Below are 23,941 nucleotides of genomic sequence, written 5' to 3' on the forward strand. Positions count from 1 at the left end.
AAAAACAACTGTTTCTTTTGTGCCCTTGTTTTTGATTTGTTGACTGGGTGCTCGGCAGGAGCATGAGTGGCTCATCACCATGGCAATTTGTGAGCCGAGGCCTTGGTGGGACACTGGGTGAATATGGAGTGGGAGTAAACAAGTGTGACTCTGTTTCCCATGCAGGACACGAGGACACGAGCAATGCCACATCCAAGCTGCCATTTGTAGAAATCCAGTGCCTGGTACTGTCCTACAAACACAGACCGAAAAAATACATTTCTACATGGTTGACCAAAGTGTCGGTCATCTGTAGTCCAAGGTGAGGCATTCTCCATAGCATGGACTCCAGTAAACCTCTGAAGGTGTCCTGTGGAACCTGGTGACTTACAATCAGTCTTTACGGGGACAGTCCCCCGGAGACAGTGTCTTGCTCAGGGGCATAATGGTAGTAAGTGGGGTGTGAACCTGGGTCTTCTGGTTTTGAGAATGTTACCCAGTAGGCTACTACCACACTCCACAGATGCTCAATTAGCCTGATATCCGTGGGACTTGTTCCTCAAACCATTCCTAAAGAACTCCAGGAATATTGTAGTGGGCATTATCCATTTGGGAGGGGCCTTCAATGAGCCCTGGACACCCATAACCCTACCACTGGTTCACTAGTTGTACTTTCTTGGAAAACTGTTAGAAGGCAGACACAAACACCCCAGATGCAAATAGTATAATAAGGTAGCCAAATATCAATTCATTAAATAATGAGAACCAGCATGTATTGCTGGTGTATTACATCTTGATTACACATCAGCTCTAATGCATATTACAGCTCACACCACTGACTGTGAACATACAACTGGTCCTGGTACCATGGGAATCAAGGAAAAACTCCACAATCCAAGTCCAGTGTCAAGTTTCCAGAACTGCTCCAGAACTTTGACCCTTGTCTCTGTCCGCTACCAGGCCCATTTACTTTCATCCATCCTCTCCCTCCCTCCATCACTCAGAGTGAGAAGCTGACAGCTCTATCTGCAGTCAGAGCGGTGCCGGCTATGGACAATGATGGGCTCATCTTGGGGAGATTCTCCACCTGCTCTGTCTCCGTTGCAGCGATATGGGACGGCAGTGTGACAACTGCACACCTGCTTGTGTGTGGCTTGATCACACACACACACACACACACACACACACACACACACACACATCTTAGCATATTTTACATGACCACCTTCTTGGCACAGTGTGTATTTTTATATAATGTCATTACGTGTAGGGTGGAAATTACATCTCGGCATTTTTACACCTCAGGTTCTCAGCACAATATCCTGCAAGCAGAGGTGCACGAAAATATTTTACACCAGTAATCATCTCTTGCAGATAATCACATAAGCATGCACAAACACACACACTCTCGTGCCACATATACACTCAGTTACACTCCGTCTTGCCTACATATATTCACACACACACACACACACACACACACACACACACACACACACACACACTTGCTTCCAAGGGTAACATATTATATTTTATTTAAGTACAAACATAATGTACACAACATAACAAACATTATCTATATACAAACTAAATCTTAGCCGACGCCGAAACCTCATTCACAAAATAACTAACTCTGGTCCATCGGGCAAAAGGCAGAAATCCACCGCAGATGTGCACACACCGGTGCTACCTACTGTGCCACCCCTAAACCTAAACTCATGCACTGACCAGATCCCATCAGGACCTTGCGATGTCATAATCACTCAAATTCTGTGCAACCTTGCAATTTTCTTTTAGCAATTAAACTTTCCATGTACAAAACATTGCATCTTGCATTACAAATTTTGAGAAACATGCATTTTTTTGCCACAACAGTGCCTACAAAATGGCCACAAATTCTTTGAGAGACTGGTTAATAAAATGTAGCTAACATGTAGTGAGCTGTGTGTGGTGCTGGTTTATTGGCCTTTTGTAAATTAGCCTTTTACAAAACTTCAGGAACATACGCACAAACACACCACATGTCCAAAAACCAGCGGTCTGGATAGTGCAGTTGCTTCTTTGACCTTTAGTCTCAATTATACAAAGATTACCCAGCATTCCTGGCTGGGCATGTCAGCACCTACAAATCTGCTGTGCGACAATTATACTCGCTCTATACAGCCTAACGCTGTCAGGCACAGACGCTTCTAATGCACTGAGAACTGTGCCCGTCTCTTCCAATACACAGAGGAGTGCGTCAGCGAGTTAACACAGACGTCTACAGCTCCGCTGCTCCACGTACAGATGGAGCGTTTGCCACTTCACTTATCAAGGACATCCAATTTACTTCCCCCACAAATAATAATGACTTCATCTGTCTTGCTCTGATTTAGCTGCAGGGCTGCTGGCAGTAAACACTCTGGCGTATCACAGTTCGTACTGTAGGTCCCAAAAATGTCAACCAGGGTCACAAAGCCAGCCACTCCCCTTTCACCCCTCCAACAACCCCAACCACGCCCTCCCTTTCCTCCCATAAAAATAAGTGATTCTGATGCTTTACTCTTTGTAAATATGTCTTTACAGTAAAGAGTGCTTGTGCACAGGAGGGGGGAGAGGAAGTGGAGAAGAAACTTGGGCGAGTAACAGGCAAGGAAGAGAAGATCTAAGACATTTTAAAAGAGCTGTGCGAACATTGTGTACTGGTTCACATTATCAAATATCTACAACACATTTAAACATTGTAAAAGGGATTTTTTTTATAGGAGATAATGAGACAAAAGGACGGAGAGAAAGATAGACAGAGAGGTACATAGAGCTATCAATAGAGTATCAAAGACCAATAGTTAGATGTGCATCAGACAGGGCAGACAAAACTCTATAAAGGTGCAAGACTGCATGCTGCCACGCTAAACAGATAATCGGTAACATGGGGAAATAAGGAGTCAAAAATAGATGAAGGCTATTCCAGAATAACAGGCAACATGCTGTAGCTACAGACTCCGCAGAGGCTCTCCAAAAAAATGAACGAGAGCAGGAGGCAAAGGTTGAATGTAGGGAAAACCAAGGACACAAGTATCTTCAGAGCTGAGGCAGAAGGTTCTATACTTTCATTTTCTAGAAAGCAAACTAGAATATAAGACATCGAGGTAACATACTGAAACAATACAGCTAAATCTGCTGAAGGAAGTCACTCAGAAAATTTGGTATCCTGTCTGATGACTACTGCCTATGACTACTGAATGTCCACCCTGAAGCCATGAAAAGTGACAACTGATACAGATTTGCCTTTGGCTACTGGTATTAGGTTTAAAGGGCTCGCATAAAGGAATGTACCTTATCCATGGCAGTTTATTACCCATGATCCTCAAAAAAGATTACAAGTGTGTGAGGAATCTGTGTTACAGAAAGCTTGTGTGTATGCATGTGTGTGTGTGTGTATGCATGTGTGTGTGTGTGTGTGTGTCAGAACTGTGCTTACTGAGAAGGGGAACAAGACCAGAGCTCAGCCAGCAAATGGCAGCCCTTATCAGCGGGAGCCTCAGAGAAGGTTGTTAAAAATCTGCCCTCTTTGTTGGGAGACCCGGGAGACCCTCCCAGAAAGTAAGGCGAGCCGGCAGGCTAATGCTGCTCCTGCCACTGAGACAGGGGGAGAGGAGGTGAGGGAAAGGAGGGAGAACTGTGTGCAGAAAACCAGTGCAGCACACACACATTTCTCAATGAGGACCTAAAGTAACATCTCTTAAACGGTACATTTCACAAGGTGCTATGCATGTAACATCACAAACAAACATGACAAGTTAAAAGGCCTGAGCAACGATTCAATAACTAATATGCAGGTCTTGTTAAAACACAGTAAAACTAGTGTATCATACTCAGTTTATACACGTGTTTTAAAACCACCATAGTCCTGGGCAGATCTTACTTGGAACTTGGTGCTGCCACTGAAAAAGCTGGAACGTGTAGAAGGAAGTAGTTTGATTACCTCTATGTTCTAGATATGTTTTTATCTTTTATCATTATAATTTTATTAGATGTTAAAATTTCCCAGTGAGCACTGACAACAAATTCCTTTTGCTGCTATATGAGGACATTTACATTAGATAAGACACAGTAAGACAAACACACATAAACACACACACACCACACCGCAGCCATCTTTACCTGCCGTTATACCCTGATACAACATACTTAGTAATAACAGAAGTCAGCATCACCTGGCTGTACGGCGCGTGTGTGTGTGTGCGTGTGTGTATCATCATTCTCAGACCATCTGCAGCGTGTCTGCTCAGCCTGTCGGAGAGATTGACAGCGAGGCCCGGCTCTCCAAATGAACTCCACACAATTACGCCTGACAGCGCTACAGGGCAATAAATGCAGATTTGTGTTGTATTATCACACCCATCAGGTGTGATTTGTGAGTACAGTCAGACCAAGACAACCTGTGCAGCCACACAGCTTATCCTCCAAATATTGTTATTTATGTTCCTCTTTACTCCATTCGCTTCCGCGTTTTTTATTTCGTTTTCTTTTTACGCAACCACTCAAAGTGATCTAGTGGTACACACAGCAGGAAGTCGCACATCATGTTTAAAACGTGCAGAGCCAGAGAGCTCCATTAGCAGCCACTGACATTTAAAAGGTTTCTACATCTATCAGAGGCGCAGAAACCTAGTCCCTTTATCGCAAAACACAGGAAGAGGAGGATTCTGAGTGCCGTGATGGCCCTTCAGTGTTCTTGACGCTGATGTACACACACGTGCATACACACTTCATGACCTCTGTGCAGACATCCAGCGCAGACACAGAACCGTAGCTCACACACTCATCCACGGGAGCGATATAGATTTTTGCCAAAGTGACTGACGGTGAAAGGGCCGATTTATTTACTTGAGCGGCTCTCACCTTCCTCTCTCACTGTCATTTATGTCTTAAATAAACACACACGTTCACATGTTGGCATTATGACGATACCTGTCCATCCCTTTTTCTATTTCCATTGCCACCCTTCAGCATAATCTTTGTTATCACAAAAGCAAATGCTTTATGTCTGATTTCAGTAATGATAAATGAGCATTCATAAGGGAAATCAACCGTAATCAACCGTAAGGAAAATGTACATACTTTCACTGAAAGATTGTGATATTTGGGACAAAAAAACAAATACACAAATTTAGTTTAATACAAAAGGAGTTATATGTTAATAGTGGTTATGTTTCTTTTACTCTTTCCATTTTATGTGAGATCCTGAATTGCATGACCTTCAGCACCCACTACTCTTGGTGGATTGTGACTGCAAAAATTGAGATTGTGAGTTATTACTTTTTATTATTATTATTACAAAATGTTCCTGATTTAAACAAATCTGCCCCATAAAGTATAAAACATTCCCCCCCTCGCTACAATTCCTGCCATTTTCATCCTGCTACAGCAGAATTGCAAGTCTTGAAGGGAGAACTCAGCTGCTGGACGTCCGTCTGGAGGACCACAGTCGTGCCCAGAGGAAGAGCCCGGCGCTAGACAGATAAAGTGCACTTTGACAGCACCGCCTGTTGATGTTTTTGCCGATGAAGCTCACAGGACTTTGACTGAAGGTGGGCCATTTGACAAGAACAATCTTGACATAAGGTTTTGTTTGGGGAGGGGGGGGGGGGGGGGGGTAGTAGGGTGGGCGGTTGTTCATCTAGACAGACACAGTTTGCTTCTCCAGCCTGGTGGGATGCTGCTGTCGCAGCTTGTCCAGGTGGGATGAAGTGCCAGGGTCTGACCATCAGTCTTATCATCAGCAGCCTGTGAAATCAGATGACTCAGCACTGCAGCAGCCCAAAAAGAGACGCGTTTTTGTCAGTAACAGTGACATTTGTGAAGGTTAGTGGTGTGGATGGTGTGTCGATTAGGGGGGCGAGAGAAACTCAAGTCTGTGCCTCTGAAAAAAAAATAATTGGAGTCGTTTCAGGGCTCTTTTTCCTGTTGCTACAGATATCTGTATTATGTCATCGTCCCTAGTGAGGAAGCCAAACTGGGGTGTGGTCTTAGAAGGAGGTGACGGAACTGCGGCAAAAAAGTCGTAAAGAGGCAATTAGGTAGGGAGGAGGGATGGTTTCATTTTGCCTGAGGCTGTTTATGAGATCCTATGCACAGTAGGACATGCATCTTCACATTTACACACACACTCACTCACAACCATTAAACCACTGAATGAATGGTATTTATGAGAAGTAACGGGAATGGCAAGCATAAAAGGTTTCTATTATAAAATATCCAGCAGGAGAACATGTGACTTAATGTCTGAATACCCTGTTTTATCAATCCAGCTACGCACTGCAGAAGCACAGCTTCCTCGCCCCCAATGGGGGACGCCAGACGGACACGCCTTACCCACTCCCATCACGGTCCATTCCGTATACGTGCATGCCCTTGTCTGCCCTGCTTTAAAGTAAAAGGGCGGTGTGAGCCGGCCCTGGTGGGGAGGGGTCAGGGGAAGGACAGGGAGGTAGAGGCGAGCCAAGGCAGTGCAGAACACATAAGTGAAGCCCAGGACATGCGCAGTGTATTATCGGTGCATCAAATCAGAGTGATGGGTGAGATGGCGGCGAGAGAATAACCTGTAGAAGTGACAAAAAGCTGGACACTTGATGCATATGTGAAGTGTGGTGGAAAAAGTTTGGTGAACTGTGAGTGTCAGCCTAAGTGTAAGTCAAAATTTTCTTCAGACAAATAGACTAAGTCTGAAATAATCGGAGCCAAGAAGGTGCAGCGAGCTTCTTTAATACTGATTTCAGCAGTCGTGGTCCCGTGAGTGCGCACACATTGCTCTTAAGGTCCCAGCATGGACCTTAAGAACAACATTCATTTGCATAGATCCATCCTCCTGATCAACTGATTTGTCCCAAATCATCTGTCTATGCCTCGCTGGGCTGGCCACCAATGTTCTTAAAGCATGAGCGATGGTATGAAATCTGACCTAAAAGAAGACATTTTTGTATATGCGCTCAAGTTGCATTCTTTTTTAATGTAAGGCTTAATTAAAATGTGCTTGACAGATCTATGTTTTACTCCCAAGAACCCATGTAAGGCCAAATGATAACAGAGTGGATACTTCCCTCAGTGAGCCTCCTTTGTGTGTGTGTGTGTTTACATGCTCAAAGGCATTCAACAATGGTCAATACATAATACACTTCCAATCTACTGTATACAAATGATAGTGCTTAAAAAATACTACATGCGTACAGTACAGGCCAAAAGTTTGGACACACCTTCTCATTCAATGTGTTTTCTTTATTTTCATGACCATTTACATTGGTAGGTTCTCACTGAAGGCATCAAAACTATGAATGTCATGGCCAACGCGCCTCCAGCCCGCTAGAGGGCACCTCACCAGCCTGGGAGACGACGACCCGGAAGAGGAAATGGAAGCGGGCGGTGGCAAGTATAAAAGGGCGGTAACACCAAGGAGACAGGCCCGCTCTTTGTATGAGTTAAATGAGTTGTATGAGTTTACTCGCCAGAGACGCTAGCTCTCTCACCCACGACCTACGATAATTGAGATTCCCGTAATACGACCTTCGCCTGCCCACGACTTCGAGAATTGCCTGATCCCCTGGAAACCACGAAAGGAACCCCGACCGGAACTTCCTGACTCCAACCTCTTCCTGCCCCTGACCTTGAACCTACCTGACCCATCGGTTAAGACGGGATTCCCTGCTCCCCTACCCTCCTGCCGCCCAAGACCTACTCCCGTCCTGTCCAAGATCCCGAACCATCCTGAAACCCGCCGTCTTCCGGTTCTCCTCTGCCCCGGTCCTTCCCAAAGATCCCGAACTGACTCCCCGCTGCGTTGCAGCGCGTCCATTACTTCCTCATTCCTCGCCGGCCAGGCGCCCCCGGTCCTCCTGCCCCGCTCGCCCAGCGTCCTCTACCGGTACGGCGGCTTATCCCCACGCCCAAAGTATGTCTGCAAGTACGTCATCGAATTCCCCCTGTGACAATGAAAGAACACATGTGGAGTTATGTACTTAACAAAAAAAGGTGAAATAACTGAAAACATGTTTTATATTCTAGTTTCTTCAAAATATCCACCCTTTACTCTGATTACTGCTTTGCAGACTCTTGGCATTCTCTCGATGAGCTTCAAGAGGTCGTCATCTGAAATGGTTTTCCAACAGTCTTGAAGGAGTTCCCAGAGGTGTTTAGCACTTTGCCTTCACTCTGCGGTCCAGCTCACCCGAAACCATCTGGATTGGGTTCAGGTCCGGTGACTGAGGAGGCCAGGTCTCCACTTTTTGTTAAGTACATAACTCCACTTGTGTTCATTCATAGTTTCGATACCTTCAGTGAGAATCAACCAATGTAATTGGTCATGAAAATAAAGAAAACACATTGAATGAGAAGGTGTGTCCAAACTGTATTGAATATGTACCTCCCCATAATTTATTGGCCTTGCTGGACCCTGCTAGTCTTATCTTGGTTCTTCTCATACCTCCCAAGCCTCGTTTGGCCTTTGATCTCCATGGAGTTTCCCACAAGTGTGCATCAACCGCACACACCTTGTAACTGTGTGTTGGGTGAGCTCATTGCAAGTTCACAGGCCGCAGGAGCCCAGAGACCTACAAATATTACCCCCAAATATTCCAACAGAAGCAAGAATTCTTAAGTCCGCAGATCAGTAATTATTGAGGGAGAGTATGAGAATGTGCTTGAAAGTGCATAAATGTAAATAACAGACAGTAAGATATCTTTAAAGGTCAAACAGGGTTTGCCACTGTGTCACCAACCTCTGAACCTTGCAGCACGAGCCATTACTTTTGGAAAATGAGCATGCACGGCAGGTTTTCCGCTGATCCTTAAAACGTCTTAAATTCGACTTTTCAAAAATATCATGACTAAATGACTAATAATCATTAAATCCAGAGTTTAAAGGTCTTAAAAATACTGCAAACGTCTATAGTTAAATTTATACCACAATAGGAATTTTATTCCATATCTCACAGCCCTTGCGGTGTGGAACCCAAAAAGCTCCGTCTGCTAGACTAATTTCTGCTGGCTCAGTGTTCACAGAAGGACGATGACTTTCATTCCCATTCTGAAACAGTCTGTCTTTACCAAAAGCAACTATGAATTGATCAGGATTTATTAAGAAAAGCCGTGGTGCGGATGGACAGCTTTTTCCTAACGCCACCAGGGCCTGTGAATCAGAGGGTGCTGATATCCGTGGGCTTACACAACGCCAGCACAGGGATTTTCCGTTTTAAAGGTCGGGATTACATCTGTTTGCAGGAAGATAAGAAGGATAAAGTGCAACTCGGTGCTTACTTTGGGTGCGTGAACTGGTCAACCAGGGACACCTTCTCCACCATGTCTCCGCCGATGCTCCTGACCAAGTCATAGAAGTCGTTCTCTGAGTAATCGTCCTCAGGGAGCCAGAACGAGATGTCATTTATCAAGGGTGGGTACTTGCTGAGGGGCTGATAGACAAAGAGAAAAAAAATTTAAATCGGTATTTGTATAGTCCATTATATTTTTATCAAAACCCCCTTTCTAAAGGCATTCTGGTCCTTGTTACCTACACATTATACATTATAAGTACACTATAACACTATATAAGTGCAATATTTTTCTAATGGATGAGCTTTTCCATGAGAAATTAAACTGAATAAACAGCATTGTATTCATCCCACAGTTCAATATTCACAGCTGATGCATCAATACACGCACACACAGTTGAAACTAGATGTTTATATACACTTTATAAAAGGATACATAAGCTTTTTTTATTACTGTAACCAGACTGACAGTATTGTCTTTCTGATTTCTTTAGATTCTCCCATGATGTCAAATAAGGAAGAAGCATGTTTGAGATGTGCCTTCCACATCCACAGACACACACACACACACACACACACACACACATATACACACACACACACACACACACACACACACTAGAGGTGGGCATATATTAATTTTCTTAATCTAGATTAATCTCACTGTAATCTTGGAATTAATCTAGATTAATCTAGAGTAAAGTAAATGAATCTACATTAATCTAGATTCTAGATTAATCTACATTAATCTACATTCCTGTGCATTAATCTAGATTAAAATGGCTCATTTGAATTCTGCCGAAGGCATTCAGAATATGTGTGCTACCCAAATAATGACTAAAAGTAAGTCTTTGAGAACGGGTTTCTCAAGGCAGGTGGCGCATTAGACCAGGGGCTCATCTCCTGTTTCCAAAATGCATCACAAACTGCTTGAGAAAGCTGTTCTACTATGATAATTGGTGATTATTAATTATGTTCAATAAGATGTACTTGTGTTTACCAACTGTTTATTCAGTTAAATAGCTGCATCCATGTTACCACGTCACATTTGATGTGGTAATTTCACAGTTTGAAGACTCGTTCTCGCCCCCTACAGTGCAATTCGGCTAGGTATACATCCGCGCCAAAATATCAAGGTGAAAGTCATCATAGTGTAGCGGTTCTTCTTCTGCGTTGTGTAACTTTTTGATTTCATTTCTTGAACCACAAATGATGAGCTGACATCCAAGAGAAGCAAGGTCGCAAGGTCGCGTCAGAACATTGAGTCACACACCGCGTCTTTCTGCACCTCTCTCTACAATATACAGTATTAAAAGAACATAAAAAAAATATTCACAAAATAACACACATGCAAAATATTCCTAATATGTACATAAATTAAAATTAAAGAAATAACTTTTTGCACACAAACCCCACGCACCTCTCACAGCTCAGGCCATGTGTCCAAGAGACCTGAACCGGGTCTCAAAAACAAAATAAAAGTCTTTAGGAAATAAGAAACTAAAAGACACAATAAAGTATACTTATAATATACTTATAAATCTAGTGTAACCATTTAACTCCGGCACAATAGCTTGCGTAGTATAGACCCAGCTCCCAACCCAACTTTGTGAATAGATTAACGGCGATAAAAGTCTCACGTTAACGCAGCACGTTAACGCCGATAATGGCCCACCACTAATACATACACACAACATTTATTCTGGAATGTATTTATTTTCATTAAACAATGACATCATGTGTATAGAGAAAGAGACTTTGTACCATGAGCAGCAGTATAATTATATTTTCCTTCTATAGACATTTGCTTGTAGCATGCCACCCAATGTATTGTGTTAAAAAAAGATGTCGTTGTGAGGTAGGTTCCAATCAAATGGAGAAGACAGAAAAGTTGATAAATGCTTGGAAATGTCATTTTCCAGCAGACGGAAAATCTCTGAACGGTGCTCATTATCTGAAGCCAGAGAATAAATTAGAGAGCAGGAATTTAAAATGATTCAATCAGCTACATAAAATTAGAAGGGTTAGACTGTGTGTGCTTCCTGCTTTCCACCAGCTAAAAATTCACTGAATATGCTGAATATAAATCAGACCCACCTACAGATGAAATTAAACTCACTGTACCAAATTTACACAAGTAGATCAAGCATATTGGCTTCGAAAATGACACAGATCTTATTTCTGAATATGATCAAATAATCAGTGCTCCTGAAACAACATACTATTATAGTCAGGGGTCTGTACTTATGACACAAGTGGATCAGCTGGTTGCAGTGAAATCTCAATTATTCATGATCAGTACTTACAATTACACCAGTAGACTGAGGTATTTATGAAAATGGAGTAAATATTGAATATGAGTGTGAATAAATCAATCAACATTAATCCTTCCGAATGATTAGCCAGTACAAGATGTTGATCTACAATCATTAAAATGGATTTTGATTCATTTCTGTACTGGATTCACAAATTTGTCTTAATACATTAGATATTTTTGTTGCACTATATAAGAACATTGGGTCTGTTTATGGATGTCAAATTCACTAGTTCACCAATTAGAAAAATCTTCTAGTATATCTGGTTTGGTAGTAGACGTGATCCTCAGATGTTTTCATAACCACAATTAGATATGATGCCTGCCATTCACTTCCAGTGACTTCTAGCGGCACCATGGAAATAAAACACAGTTCGATTGTTTGTGAAAAACCTGAATGTTCAACTTGAAACTATGAAAATTAGGGAACAAAATTAAGATATCTGCATGTTTTTTGGGTTTAGATGAGCGATGAAGAACTGTTTGCCCCATCCCCGACTGTCAAAAATGTTTACCACCATTTGGGAATCAGTTATTTCTCCTTTAATCTGTCTATTTGTTTTTACTTAATGCCTTTACTAGTGCATCATGAGAATGACTCCTGTTGTGCTCTTGCATTGTTCTCACAATCTGATCATAATTGTTCCATACAAGAATCCAACAAATTGGAAACAAATACCCAATGGAATATAATATGGAAATCCTGGTGACTTTACCTGTCTTTAAAGGGTGTATTGTCATGAAGAATACATGACAAAGAAGTTCACAAGACGGATGCAGTGAAACAGCACTGCTGTTCAGCTGCCGTTACAACGTTCTGCCACCATCAGCTTCGATTACAGCGTCAGTGACCTTGTTAAAATAGACTTGTTTTATTGTATTGAATCATGTTTTGACAAAGATGTTGTGGTGTAGGTTGGAGAGTTGAACCACTGCATAAATGTCTTCTCCAGCCCATCAACAAGATTCTCAATAAGCTTAATGGGCAGTGAAGTGATTGCACTAGCAGGTAAGGAAATGAAACCATAATCGGAAGGTTGTCGGTTCGGGTGCCACTAAGGTCTCCACACACTGCTCCCAAAGGGTAATGGGATAAATGCAGAGAGGTGGGTTAAATGCTTTTTGTGCACCGTGTGCTGTGCTACAGTGTTTCACAATGACAATCGCTTCACTTTCACTTAAGTTCAGGATTCTGGGGTTACCGAGTCATCTTGAAATAAGAATGTCATCTGGAAAGAACAAGAATCAATTGATGGAAAAGTGTGATCGTTCAATATATTGCATTTAATTGCAACATAATGTTGCTGAACCTAGTTCTGACTGCCTTAGTGGCAGTGGTGGCCTAGCTATAAGGAAGCGGCCCCGTAATCAGAAGGTTGCCGGTTCGAATGCCACTGAGGTGCCACTGAGCAAAGCACCGTTCCCACACACTGCTGCCCACTGCTCACTAAGGTTGATGAGTTAAAAGCAGAGGACACGTTTTGTTGTGTAACCGTGTGCTGTGCTGCAGTGTTTCACAATGACAATCACTTCACTTTTTTTTTTACTGAAGCAACCCCCGATATAGGCACAATGGTGCATCGTTACATGTGCTTTCCTTCTTATCATGATGCACGCATTTAAATCTGTTGAACTGAGTCAGTCTGGACCCATCAGATCACATGACCTCTTTCCATTGACCCAAAGTCCAATCTTTGTGCTCCCTAACAAGCTGGATCCTTTTGTTACAATCGGCCACATGTTTTATGTTTTTATGACCACACCGGTTTTTGCTCCCGACGTTCTCGTATAGTTAAACAGAACTATGAGTTCAACTGTCCATTTGATCTTTAATCTTGGTCATCCAAGATTGACCATTATCCTTCCAGCTACTTCCAGATTTGAATTAAATGCTATATGGAAAGATCTTGTTCCATGTCAAAACATTTTTTATCTTGATTTAGCCTCACAGTTGGGCACATCCACAATTAAATTCAGCAGCTTCCCACAGAGGGAACCCACTGCAAAGCCATCACTCCCACAGCTAAAACTGCAAGGGAAACAAATGTGGGAGTGGGAAAAAGATACAAAATTAATCAAAAATGGAGCTATAGTTCAGCATAGGGTCATGTGGTGGGATAAATTCCTTTCCTGTTGCCATGGGCAACAATGAGGTGGCAAATAACAGCATAGGCATGAAGGACAGACGTTTCACGCCCTGTGCCATGTGATGTCACGCGATGTATGTACACTGAAGTCAATATTGTTCCCCAAGAAAGCCAGGGAAGGTTGAAATGACCAGGAGCATACGCTGCTGGGTGTTGCAGCTCTCCTGTCTAAGGTTGCACCTTTCATTAGGGTACAAGGAACACAATCCTGAGCACATGTTACACATGTTATAATAAAACGCAAACAAACTGTGGACACATACCTATACTGCACATGAGCAGTATAGTATTATTTATAGTATAATTTATTTCCTAAAGATGAACAAATGTCCCGTAAGATACATGAAATTGATACAGAATTAAAAGCAGGGCAACCCTAGGTAAAGAGAGATATATATATTTAAAATTGACCGACTAACACCAAATTCTGTCTACCAGCGCAGAACCGACACCTTAAAATAAGAAACAAGACAATCAAGAATTTACGTCAGAGCAAGCGTGAGAGAGTTTATTCACCTGTGTGTGTTTGTGTGAGCTATGGACGGTGGGACTATAGGATTGGAACAGGTGTGACCTGGGACAAAAGCCTTCCACCCAACAAGGTGGCAAAAATCTGCACAGAGACGACATATCTGGCTTGAAAACAAACAAACATGCAGCTGTGCATGTGGAGCCCCGCTACTGCAGCAAACAGATTAAAAAACACAGTAAATTAATAAATAAAGCCGCTTGCCATCTGTTGCCAAAGCGCAGTAAAGGCCATAACTGGGACCACGCTGTGGCAGTGAGCATTACTGACTGTTCCTCACTGAGAAATAAGAGGATGAGGCGACCCCCCCGCAGTCACTTAGCAACGGTGCCCCCGCTGCCCAAAATGAACAGGCAATGCAGAAACACATGCGCCACTTGTCTGTGTTTAATACAGGGACGGAGTTTAAGGTGAGTATAAACTTAATAAACCTTGGGGCAGTGGTGGCCTAGTGGTTAAGGAAGCGGCCCCATAAAGCGGCCGGTTCGAATCCCGATCTGCCAAGGTGCCACTGAGGTGCCACTGAGCAAAGCACCGTCCCCACACACTGCTCCCCGGGCGCCTGTCATGGCTGCCCACTGCTCACCAAGGGACACATTTCACATAATCACAATCACTTAAACATCAAACCTAAACTAAACTATGAAGCCTGACCAAAGCACATGGGGAGGATCAGGTCAGGGAAAGCAAATCAAACTGATAAATCACACCCCCTGTTGTGTGATTTGGTAGGGCAAAACCAATATGAACTTCACCCCTTTACACGAGGTCTCTTGTGGGGCTCATTTGTAATGGTAACATGTTTGGTTTAAACCAGATCGCCACACCTATGAGACAAACTAAAATATTGCCTTTTGTGGGAGAGTCAAAATGGTAAAAATTATGTATATTCCTTTTTAAAAGCAGTCTGAGCATATTTTAGCCTTTATTAATATTCATGGTGCAAGCTGCAGTCAGGTCACCACAGACAGTGTTCTCACTTAAAAATAACTAGTTTAAAGATCAGTTCATTCAAATGAGATAAAAAGGGAAAGGCCAGTCTTCTTTTTGTCTAACAATGATTGCATGATTCTTAGTGGCTGCCCATGTGCAGAATCAACTCTCATTCTGACTCAATGGCTGATGTCTTCCAGATATTTTTTGTGTCCGGAAGCATGTGCAGAACAAACCGGTCAAATGGACCATGTCAGTATACCTCGAGAGAGGGTGAACATGACCCATGTTAACGTTGTTCAACAAACAATAAGCACTGTGGATACTCTCGCTTTGGATTGAATGGACTTTTTTCTGAATGAGGGGAAAAAAAGGGCATAAAAATGTTGCAAACCCACCCACTGTTTTGGACCAGGGCTGGGAAAATGTTGGCAAATGTCCTATTCACTTGCCTGTCAAATTCGAAATTGTTAAGTTAAAAAAGCCGACAGACTTTTCTACTCTGGTAATTGGGTTCTCACAGTCCTCCATCACATCCTCTCTTCACCTACAGGCCCCAAAAACTCTCTAGTTCCCTTTTCAAATCCCTCAAAACAAGATCTACAATGGTCCGATCTGAGCATGCCATCATCATTTCTACATCAGTACAGCAATATATTGTGATATTTCACATGGTAACATTATATTGATACAGGGACATCAAATATCAATATTTTTAAATATAAATTCAGTACTAAATTATGTTGTTTTGGCTGAATAATCTGTTTTTACAAAGGTGGCCTAGCGGGTAAGGTGCCACTGAGGTGCCACTGAGCAAATCCCCAAACAATGCTCCCCGGGCAGCTGTCATGACTGTCCACTGCTCACCAAGGATGATGGTTAAAAGCAGAGGAAATATTTCGTTGTATGCACCAGGAAAATGACTACCACACATATTCTGCATGTGTGTGTGTGTGTGTGTGTGTGTGTGTGTGAAGTTGGTCAAAAGTTGTTTTCAGGAAATAAGCAGTCGATAATGGCCTTCAGTGCTGATAGTAGAAACTGGGGCTCACTGTGCACAAAACCCACATCAATACACAGCAATATGTATTTGTGTGCAGTACACACACACACACACACACACACACACACACACACACGCTTACTAAAACAAGGTTGCGTGCCTGGCTGCATGGCCCATTCTCCCTTCACTGTTCTGAACAACACCACAGTGCCAGTCTCCCTCTTTCCACCTAATTGCAACTACATATTATCAATCTGACGCCAGAACATCCGTCTGGGAAGAGAAAGGAAGGAGCAGCAGGCCACTCTAAAACCTACTCCGCTACTTGTGATGCACTTCATTACATTACATTTATCCGGTTATGCTGTTCTCTGATGCTTTTAACGATTCCATTCCATTCCAGGCTCAGCCCGCCAAGGCCTAGAGAGTCATGGGCTTAAATTTCCACTTCCAGCATCTATGGACCACATGACAAACCGCAGACTCATCGTATGTTCATCGTATGTCAAACTGTGTCAGATCACTGTAGACTGGATCATTTGCATAAACATGACAGATGTGAATATCCAAACTTAGTCATAACATTATGACCCATTGAGCCATGAGGTCTACTCGACCTCTGAAGGTTTGCTGTGGTACCTGGAACCAAGCTGTCAGTAGTAGACTATACTCCTCTATGATGCAAAGTGGCGCTTCCATGGACCGGACTCAGGGAATGGCATTTCCATGAAGGCGTGTTCTTGGTCAGCAAAAACGAAACGATTAGGTAGGTGGACGGGTACATTGCCTTCTACAAATGTTTCATAGAATCTGTAATCACTAACAATATCTCAACCTAGATATTGAAAACAAAATGTTAAGGTTGAGCAGTAAAACAGCAGGACTGAATTAGGAACCACTCACCAGGAACTCAGACAGTTCACTCCTATCCAAATGGAAACATTGAAATCAGAGTGTTGTGGGTGCATGGCCGGGGGTGTAATCACAGCAGAGAGGATCCTGGTGTCGAGTGGGCAGCAACTTCTTTTGTTTTCTTTTTGAGATTTGTTAATCTCAGACATATTTGCTCGGATGCTTGTTTGGGTACAGCTGAGTAGAAGAGCTGCACACTTAAGGGAACTGTTTTATTTGGCAGGAGGCTGTCTGCAGACACATGGCCCATTTCTACCCCTGATCCAAACATGAGTTGCTGTGCAGAGTCGCTGTGTTTTTCTCTATTTTCTTTTTACAGAGAAAAATTTGACATGAGAATTAAGGATAATAATCCGCTGTAAGACAGGGTGGAGCTTGTAAAGAAATCATAGGACAAAGAATATGCCATCCCTGCCATGTTTGGCGGGTACCTGGAAGGTGACAGGGTGGTCGATGCTGGGCAGGCGGAACTGTTTGAGGAAGCGCTCATCCTCGCTCCAGAACAGACGGATGTCCGGGATGCCGTACAACACCATGGCCAGACGCTCCAGACCTAAGCCAAAAGCCCATCCCATTTTATTCTCGGCACCCGCTGGGGAAAAGAAACAAAGAAGTGCAAACCAACAATTATTTACATGCAACAAACAGATAATAATAACAATAAAAAAAGTCATACGACTGTTGTTGACTGTCCCCCAGGACCAGTCTGTAGTCATTATTCCCCACTGTCCACTCCACTGATGCAACCAGTCCCCCCCTGTGGGGGTCAGTGCCACAGACAGCTAATATCCTTAATGCAGTCTCTACATGGAAGTAGGACACACAGAATCAACAATATATATATAAATAATGGTTGCATTTTTAGGCCTTTCTAACATAAATATGCATATTTTATAGGGCCTATTTTGAGTTCCTTCACTAATGTCATGTAAATGTGGATGTTGAAATAATGTTGTTCTTGGCAGACGTCTAATTCACTGATCATGTGTGTGACTGGTCATATGGGGGGTATTATGAGAGTAGAAAGACAGTGGAAAAATACGCCACACCTTGGAATGTGACGCATTGACAGGAGTGGGTTTAAATTGTCGATGAGGACGTAGGATTTGTGAAAGCTGTAAATCATGCTTACAGGCTCCTTTCCTATAAAGTTAATAAATACATTATTAAAGTTCATTGTCTGGGTTTCAGTAGATCCCCTTCTCAAGAAATCGGGTGACAAGAAGTTGTCACATCTTGCAAAAAAATAAAAACACCAAGGGAAAGAAAAAGTTTTCACCAAATGCCATGAACAGCTGGGATAACAATCCACCCCACAATTTAAAAAAAAAAGACTGGTATAAAAAAAGATGAGCCAGCATCTCTTCAACCTACTCCAAACAATAAGTCACTCGAATCTGGATGCTCCACGTCTCTGTGAAAACATTTATACACACAGTGACAGATCAGTGCAACGTCAGAGTGTGAATTAAATAAAAAAAAATACACCAAAAATAAAAATCAGGTCATGATGCACCAAGGAATGCCTCCCTTTAGCACATCGTTTGTCAGATTTATAAGGGCAGTGTACATTTTCTTCTCCTGCATGCCACACATTACAGCTGCAACCTTTTCCAAAGAACGGATCGTTTCGGAACAAGCTGGAAAACGATATTGTTTATATCAATTTTCTGATTCAATTCTGTCCAGTAAAGCACCATTAGAGCCTGGAAAGTGAGTCGGGGGGAGAACAGGGTTTAAAACAGCACCTACCTGAAGATCAGGAAAAACGGTGGGGCCACATGAGTGACAGCTGTGTTTTAGCCAAGTTTTCAACAGATGGATATGTGCAGCAGAGCCGGTGGCATAATCTGCAGTATTATTATGATTATGATTTGACCCCATTGACCCACATAGAAAGCAGGAGTGAGCAGAGAAGAAAAAGAAAAGAAAGAACTGGGATGCATTCTCCTTCCTTTCTCCCCAATGTGAAGGAAATCTGCTTTATATGATAATGAGAACGGTGCTCCAGGGTCACCGCTCCAAGGTATGCTGGGAAGCCTACTTTAATAAATCTGAACTTTGTGCTGACAGACCAATCAGCTCTGTCCTCGACAATTATGCCAAGTAAGCAGCCATCAGGTCAGAGCTGTAACTCCATTCGTGTCGCGTGGGCATAATTTGGTACTAATTATGAAGCTCCTTCTTTAAGACAGCACTCACATGTATTCATTTTGATGAGGCTTACCAGTGGGCGATCATGCTATTTCCCACTTGGAACACTTGGCTGGTGCCTACACTCTGTCTTCATAAATGGATTTGATTGGCTGGTGCTCGCACTTCAGCCATAAGCAGCGGAAGCTAAGTGAAGCAACTGTCCCACAATACAGTTCCGCAGCACATGACGTCAACAAAATTAGCAAATTAGTCTTGGCCATTTTTGTCAAGTTTGATGATTGTGTTAGCGGCTGTCTTAAGAGGAAATAAACATCTTCAGGCATTTCAAATTGAGTGGTACCATCATGGTTTGTTAGACGGTGTCCTGCACACTCAGTCACTGATCACTGAAAAAACTCTATCCGACTCACCAGACGGCTGAGCACTGAGCCAACAAGACTATGCGCATCATTCGTATGTTGACGTCAACCAAAAGCATGGAAGCAATCATTGTCCAAATGCTCATCATTTCCAAACATGATGTCATGGCCCAGAAAACAGAAGCATCACTGCTGACATCTTCGAGTGCACGTATGAGTGTGATGGCGTGGGGATGACAGAGCCTGTAGGTTTATGCGAGTGAATCAGCGAGGCTTTGGAAGGGGGCTCAGCGCAACAGCAGATCAGATGAAGCGGCAGCTGAAGCAGAGTCACGGTTTGGCAGGGAGGGCTGCTGCGTTTTCCTGCTCGCCCCGAGTGACCCGAGGATGCCCGCCAAAACCAAAAAAGGTGGCTCGGTGCACAGCTGATGACTGGTGACCTCATATGAGAGGGGCCAAAAACGCCCCCGTCTTCTCACGCTGTCCGTGACGCCAGCGCACTCTAACAACCAATCAGAGTGTGGCGGCTGATGGTCTCACCTTGTGATGACATCAGGCGCGCTTAATAGTCCTTGGCAGCGCTTACTCCCGCAGCGTGACGCCTATGTGCCATCCCGCGTTGTCCCACTCATTCTCTTTAAACCCTCCGTAACTCCAGCGCACACAGCACACACACACACATTCATCCATTCTCCCCTCCTCCCTCACTGATAGAGTCTCATCTGTCCAACAGTCCTTCTTTTACCTCGTCCTCCCTTCATCACTCCTTCACTCCCACTGTTGCGTCTCCTTCCATCAATTTTCTCCCCATCCGGTTTCATTTCCTCCCCCATCTCTCTCTCTCTCTCTCTCTCTCTCTCACTTACGCACCCACACGTGCCACCCCATTTTCCCAATTTCCCGTATCATCAAGCCCGACCGCACAGCAGGAAGTTAGCTAATGACAGGGCGAAGCTCCGTGTTTACGTCTCGGCCCAGAGGTGGCGACGCTTATCAGCAGGGATGCATGTACTGCATAAAATAAACATTCAGCTCTAAGGTCCAGCATCATCCTGAATGTTCCAGAAAGACACTGCGTCATCAATATCTATTGAGAACAGGCCTGGACGCCAGACACGAGTGACGCCAGGAATTCTCCTGCATGAGCTTCACCTCAATTCAACCGCCGACACTCACAAACACTTACGGCTCCCTCAGGACCACGGACCAGTCTCATTAAAAAACATTAGGTGGCGGAGCTCCCTGAGATCCCGTCTGACACCACCATAATCCAGGAATCACCCTGTTTGGACGCCGCATACGTGACAAGAGAGCATGAGGTTCAATTCTAGCTCTTCCGTGTTTTTTTCTTCTCCCTCATTTGCATATTTCGATTAAATCACGCAGCCCATTCATCTAACTACAGGGGCCACATTCTTATAATAACTGTGGAGTAAAAAAAAGTTGCTTACAAGTGGTCTGCTGTGGCTGTTACCAGTTCACCTCTACTGGTGCAGGGAAAAAAGACGTTTAGAAAACTTCCACTGGAAAACGGCCTCAAATATGCTGGAATTATTTGGGAAGTTTGGTCTTGGATCAAGGTCTCATCACCTGATTGATGGCACCTTTTTATGTCACTGGGGCATTATGGGTCTGTTGGCCACACCTACATCTCTTCCAGCAGTAACCAAGCCCTCCACTGAGATATGCCTTCCAATGCTGCCGTAAAGGATGGGAGCTTTCCGACACATTGACATATTGTCCAACCGTTAATGACAGTAATGATGCTGGTTTACCTCGGCCTTCGGAGCGATGGTGAATGGCCACCGCTAATTGGTTATCACACTAGAACAACGGCATGCAATGAACAGAACACGACTTTGTGTCACTAACCCTGTCAATATCTGTGTTGTACAAGATGTTGGGTCCTTTATAAGAAGGTCAACCTGCTATCAAGTGTCCTGTTAAAACTCCTAACTTGAAAAACCTCTACAGCACAACCCAAATGTAATAATAATTACATTCCCATAAACATAATCATATTAATCAGCAGATGGACTGTCCAAACCATTACATACAAAACACGGAAACATGACAGAACACCAAGAGTGAGATGTACTATTATTAAAAAACAGAGAAGGCTGTTCTGCATCCCCTTTTGTACATTGGAAATCAGAATTGTTACAACTATGATGATTCGATATTGTACTTTTCAGATAGACATAATTACTAGTAAATACACAACCCTTGTAAAGGGTTACCAGTACATTAATTCATATAAAAACACATGAAATCAAGAATAAATGCTACATCACTACTAAATCCTGCTGGGTGTGTTTCCTTCTCATCCTCAGCTCTAACCTTATATCTTTCATATTCCCCTGAGGTGAAACCAATGTTGATTAGTTAGTCTAGAGTTTGAACATGATTTTCGTCATATTCCATATATTTTATGACTGCCAGTGACCAGAGAGCACCAAGTGCCTTTCTAAATGTGTGTGCACATGCATTCACATGCATTCAGGTCTTACATGAAGCCTATAAACAGACTTTTTTTTTTTTCTTTCATTAATACCAAATCCCTGATACTCTTCTGGGCACTGAACAAATAGCCTGCAGCACACAATCACAAACTGTAATACAATACTAGAATCTGCAGCGACACACGGACCAAGCGCACTCTGATATTTACACAGAATCTCATTTGTACGTCCTGATTAAAATGGATTTTTTCCCTTTTCATTTATTTCTTCTGCCGAGTGACTGTGGGCTCAGTCACGCCGTGCTTTACTATTGAACCTCAATGATGAATAAGTAATGGTGAGACATAAATAATTCAGTTTGATTAGTGATGAAAAGCTGTGTTTTTGTTGGGTGCAATTATACACCAACAAACAGGAAAGGTTAAGCCACGAAGACAGGCAGGGAACGGAAGAGGACAAAATGAGGTTAGAATGCTGTTAATGGTCAAAATATGTGTGGTGCTATACGTGAATACAAGCATTTGCTTGTAAAAAGAAAAAAAACATCACTGGCATGATTGGAAATATTTGATATGTACATATATTAAAAAATGAAATGTAAATGAAAAGTTTTTTAAAAGTGTGACAGGTCACTGCATTCATCCTGAATCTATTGAATTATCATTCAATAAAAAGTTACCTAGCAAAGTTTAAGATCTGTGAGAACAAAATGATGAAACCATTAACTTTAATCATATGTCGCTAAACGAATCAGCACTGCAAAAGGTTTCGGACAGGATATCACCTCCATACATAATTTAAGCCTCGCGAATGCATTTGTAGGACACAGACTCGTAAAGTTTCTTTTATTCATGGACCAAGGAGACAGTCCTGATGAGACTTCACCTCACAGAACCTGGATGGAGGACTCGCTCAGAGCATTCTGGGAGGTCAAAGGTTGCCTCAGGTGTTAGCAGGGTCAGGCCTTGCACGTTCTGAGAGTGTAATGGGTCATGAAATGGCAGAAATAGAATAAGGTCCACACGGCAGAACATGCACTGAGGAAACTAACTGGATTACAGTTATGGCATAAAGCAATAAGTGAGGAAAACTGACTGTTCATTTTTAATCATATCTGGTCAGGTAAAATGTAGCCGAAAATCTGTCAAAAGTGGGTCGTGAAGTGAGCCAGGCATTTTTTATAGGGTTCTTATAGGGCCTTATAGGGTTGTTAATAGTGTAAGCAACTTAACCACACATTACATTCAGCATGTTTCCATGCACCGCGTAGTCAAGCTACAATTATAACTTTGCCATTTAATGAGACTGCTGACTTATGTACATCCAATTCTGCTACAGCCAATGCAGATCCGCTTACTAGTCCTGCGTTTTATTCAACTGACAAGGTATTTTACTGAACAAAACAACAGGAAGTTTATTTGGCAGCAAACAGCCACCATGTTGAACAGTAAAACAGACAGCTTCACAACCCTTTCACGATGTATGTGCTTTATATGTTTCTTTTTTGCAAATATTAATTTGCTTGCATGTCATAGACATAGGTCCTTCTGAAAGTTTACATGCATGAGACCCCGATCACTTTACCTGGGTATGTTAGTCAGATTTGAGAAGTCTGGTTTATCATTGACTTTTGGTGGTGCATTTGCATTTAACCATCTGTAGTGAAACTGCTTGTGAATCTGAAAGCTTTAATAAACTTTTGAATAACAGGCCGTGAGCACGCACATACCACCCCCCATGTCATGTTGCGCTGTCCCTGTATGATAGACAGTCATGCTCACCAATAGGATGTGTCCCATTTTAAAGCCACATCCACTTAAAAGCAAGCAAGGACTTTCGCTCTC

The 23,941-nt window shown here is 42.8% G+C and overlaps 1 protein-coding gene across 3 annotated transcripts in view; it reads right to left on the reverse strand.

The window, feature by feature from the left end:
- Positions 1 to 23,941, reverse strand: part of fars2 (phenylalanyl-tRNA synthetase 2, mitochondrial) — a 102,705-nt gene that overhangs the window by 25,530 nt on the left and 53,234 nt on the right. For all 3 annotated transcript variants that reach the window (XM_028968690.1, XM_028968689.1, XM_028968691.1), the window contains exons 5-6: positions 17,551 to 17,711; positions 9,271 to 9,422 (exon numbers count right to left, since the gene is read on the reverse strand). In XM_028968690.1, coding sequence (XP_028824523.1) covers positions 9,271 to 9,422; positions 17,551 to 17,711 — 313 coding nt within the window. The remainder of the gene's footprint in view (positions 1 to 9,270; positions 9,423 to 17,550; positions 17,712 to 23,941) is intronic.

Source organism: Denticeps clupeoides, chromosome 2 (assembly GCF_900700375.1).
Source record: "Denticeps clupeoides chromosome 2, fDenClu1.1, whole genome shotgun sequence".
In the NCBI taxonomy this organism is placed as follows: domain Eukaryota; kingdom Metazoa; phylum Chordata; class Actinopteri; order Clupeiformes; family Denticipitidae; genus Denticeps; species Denticeps clupeoides.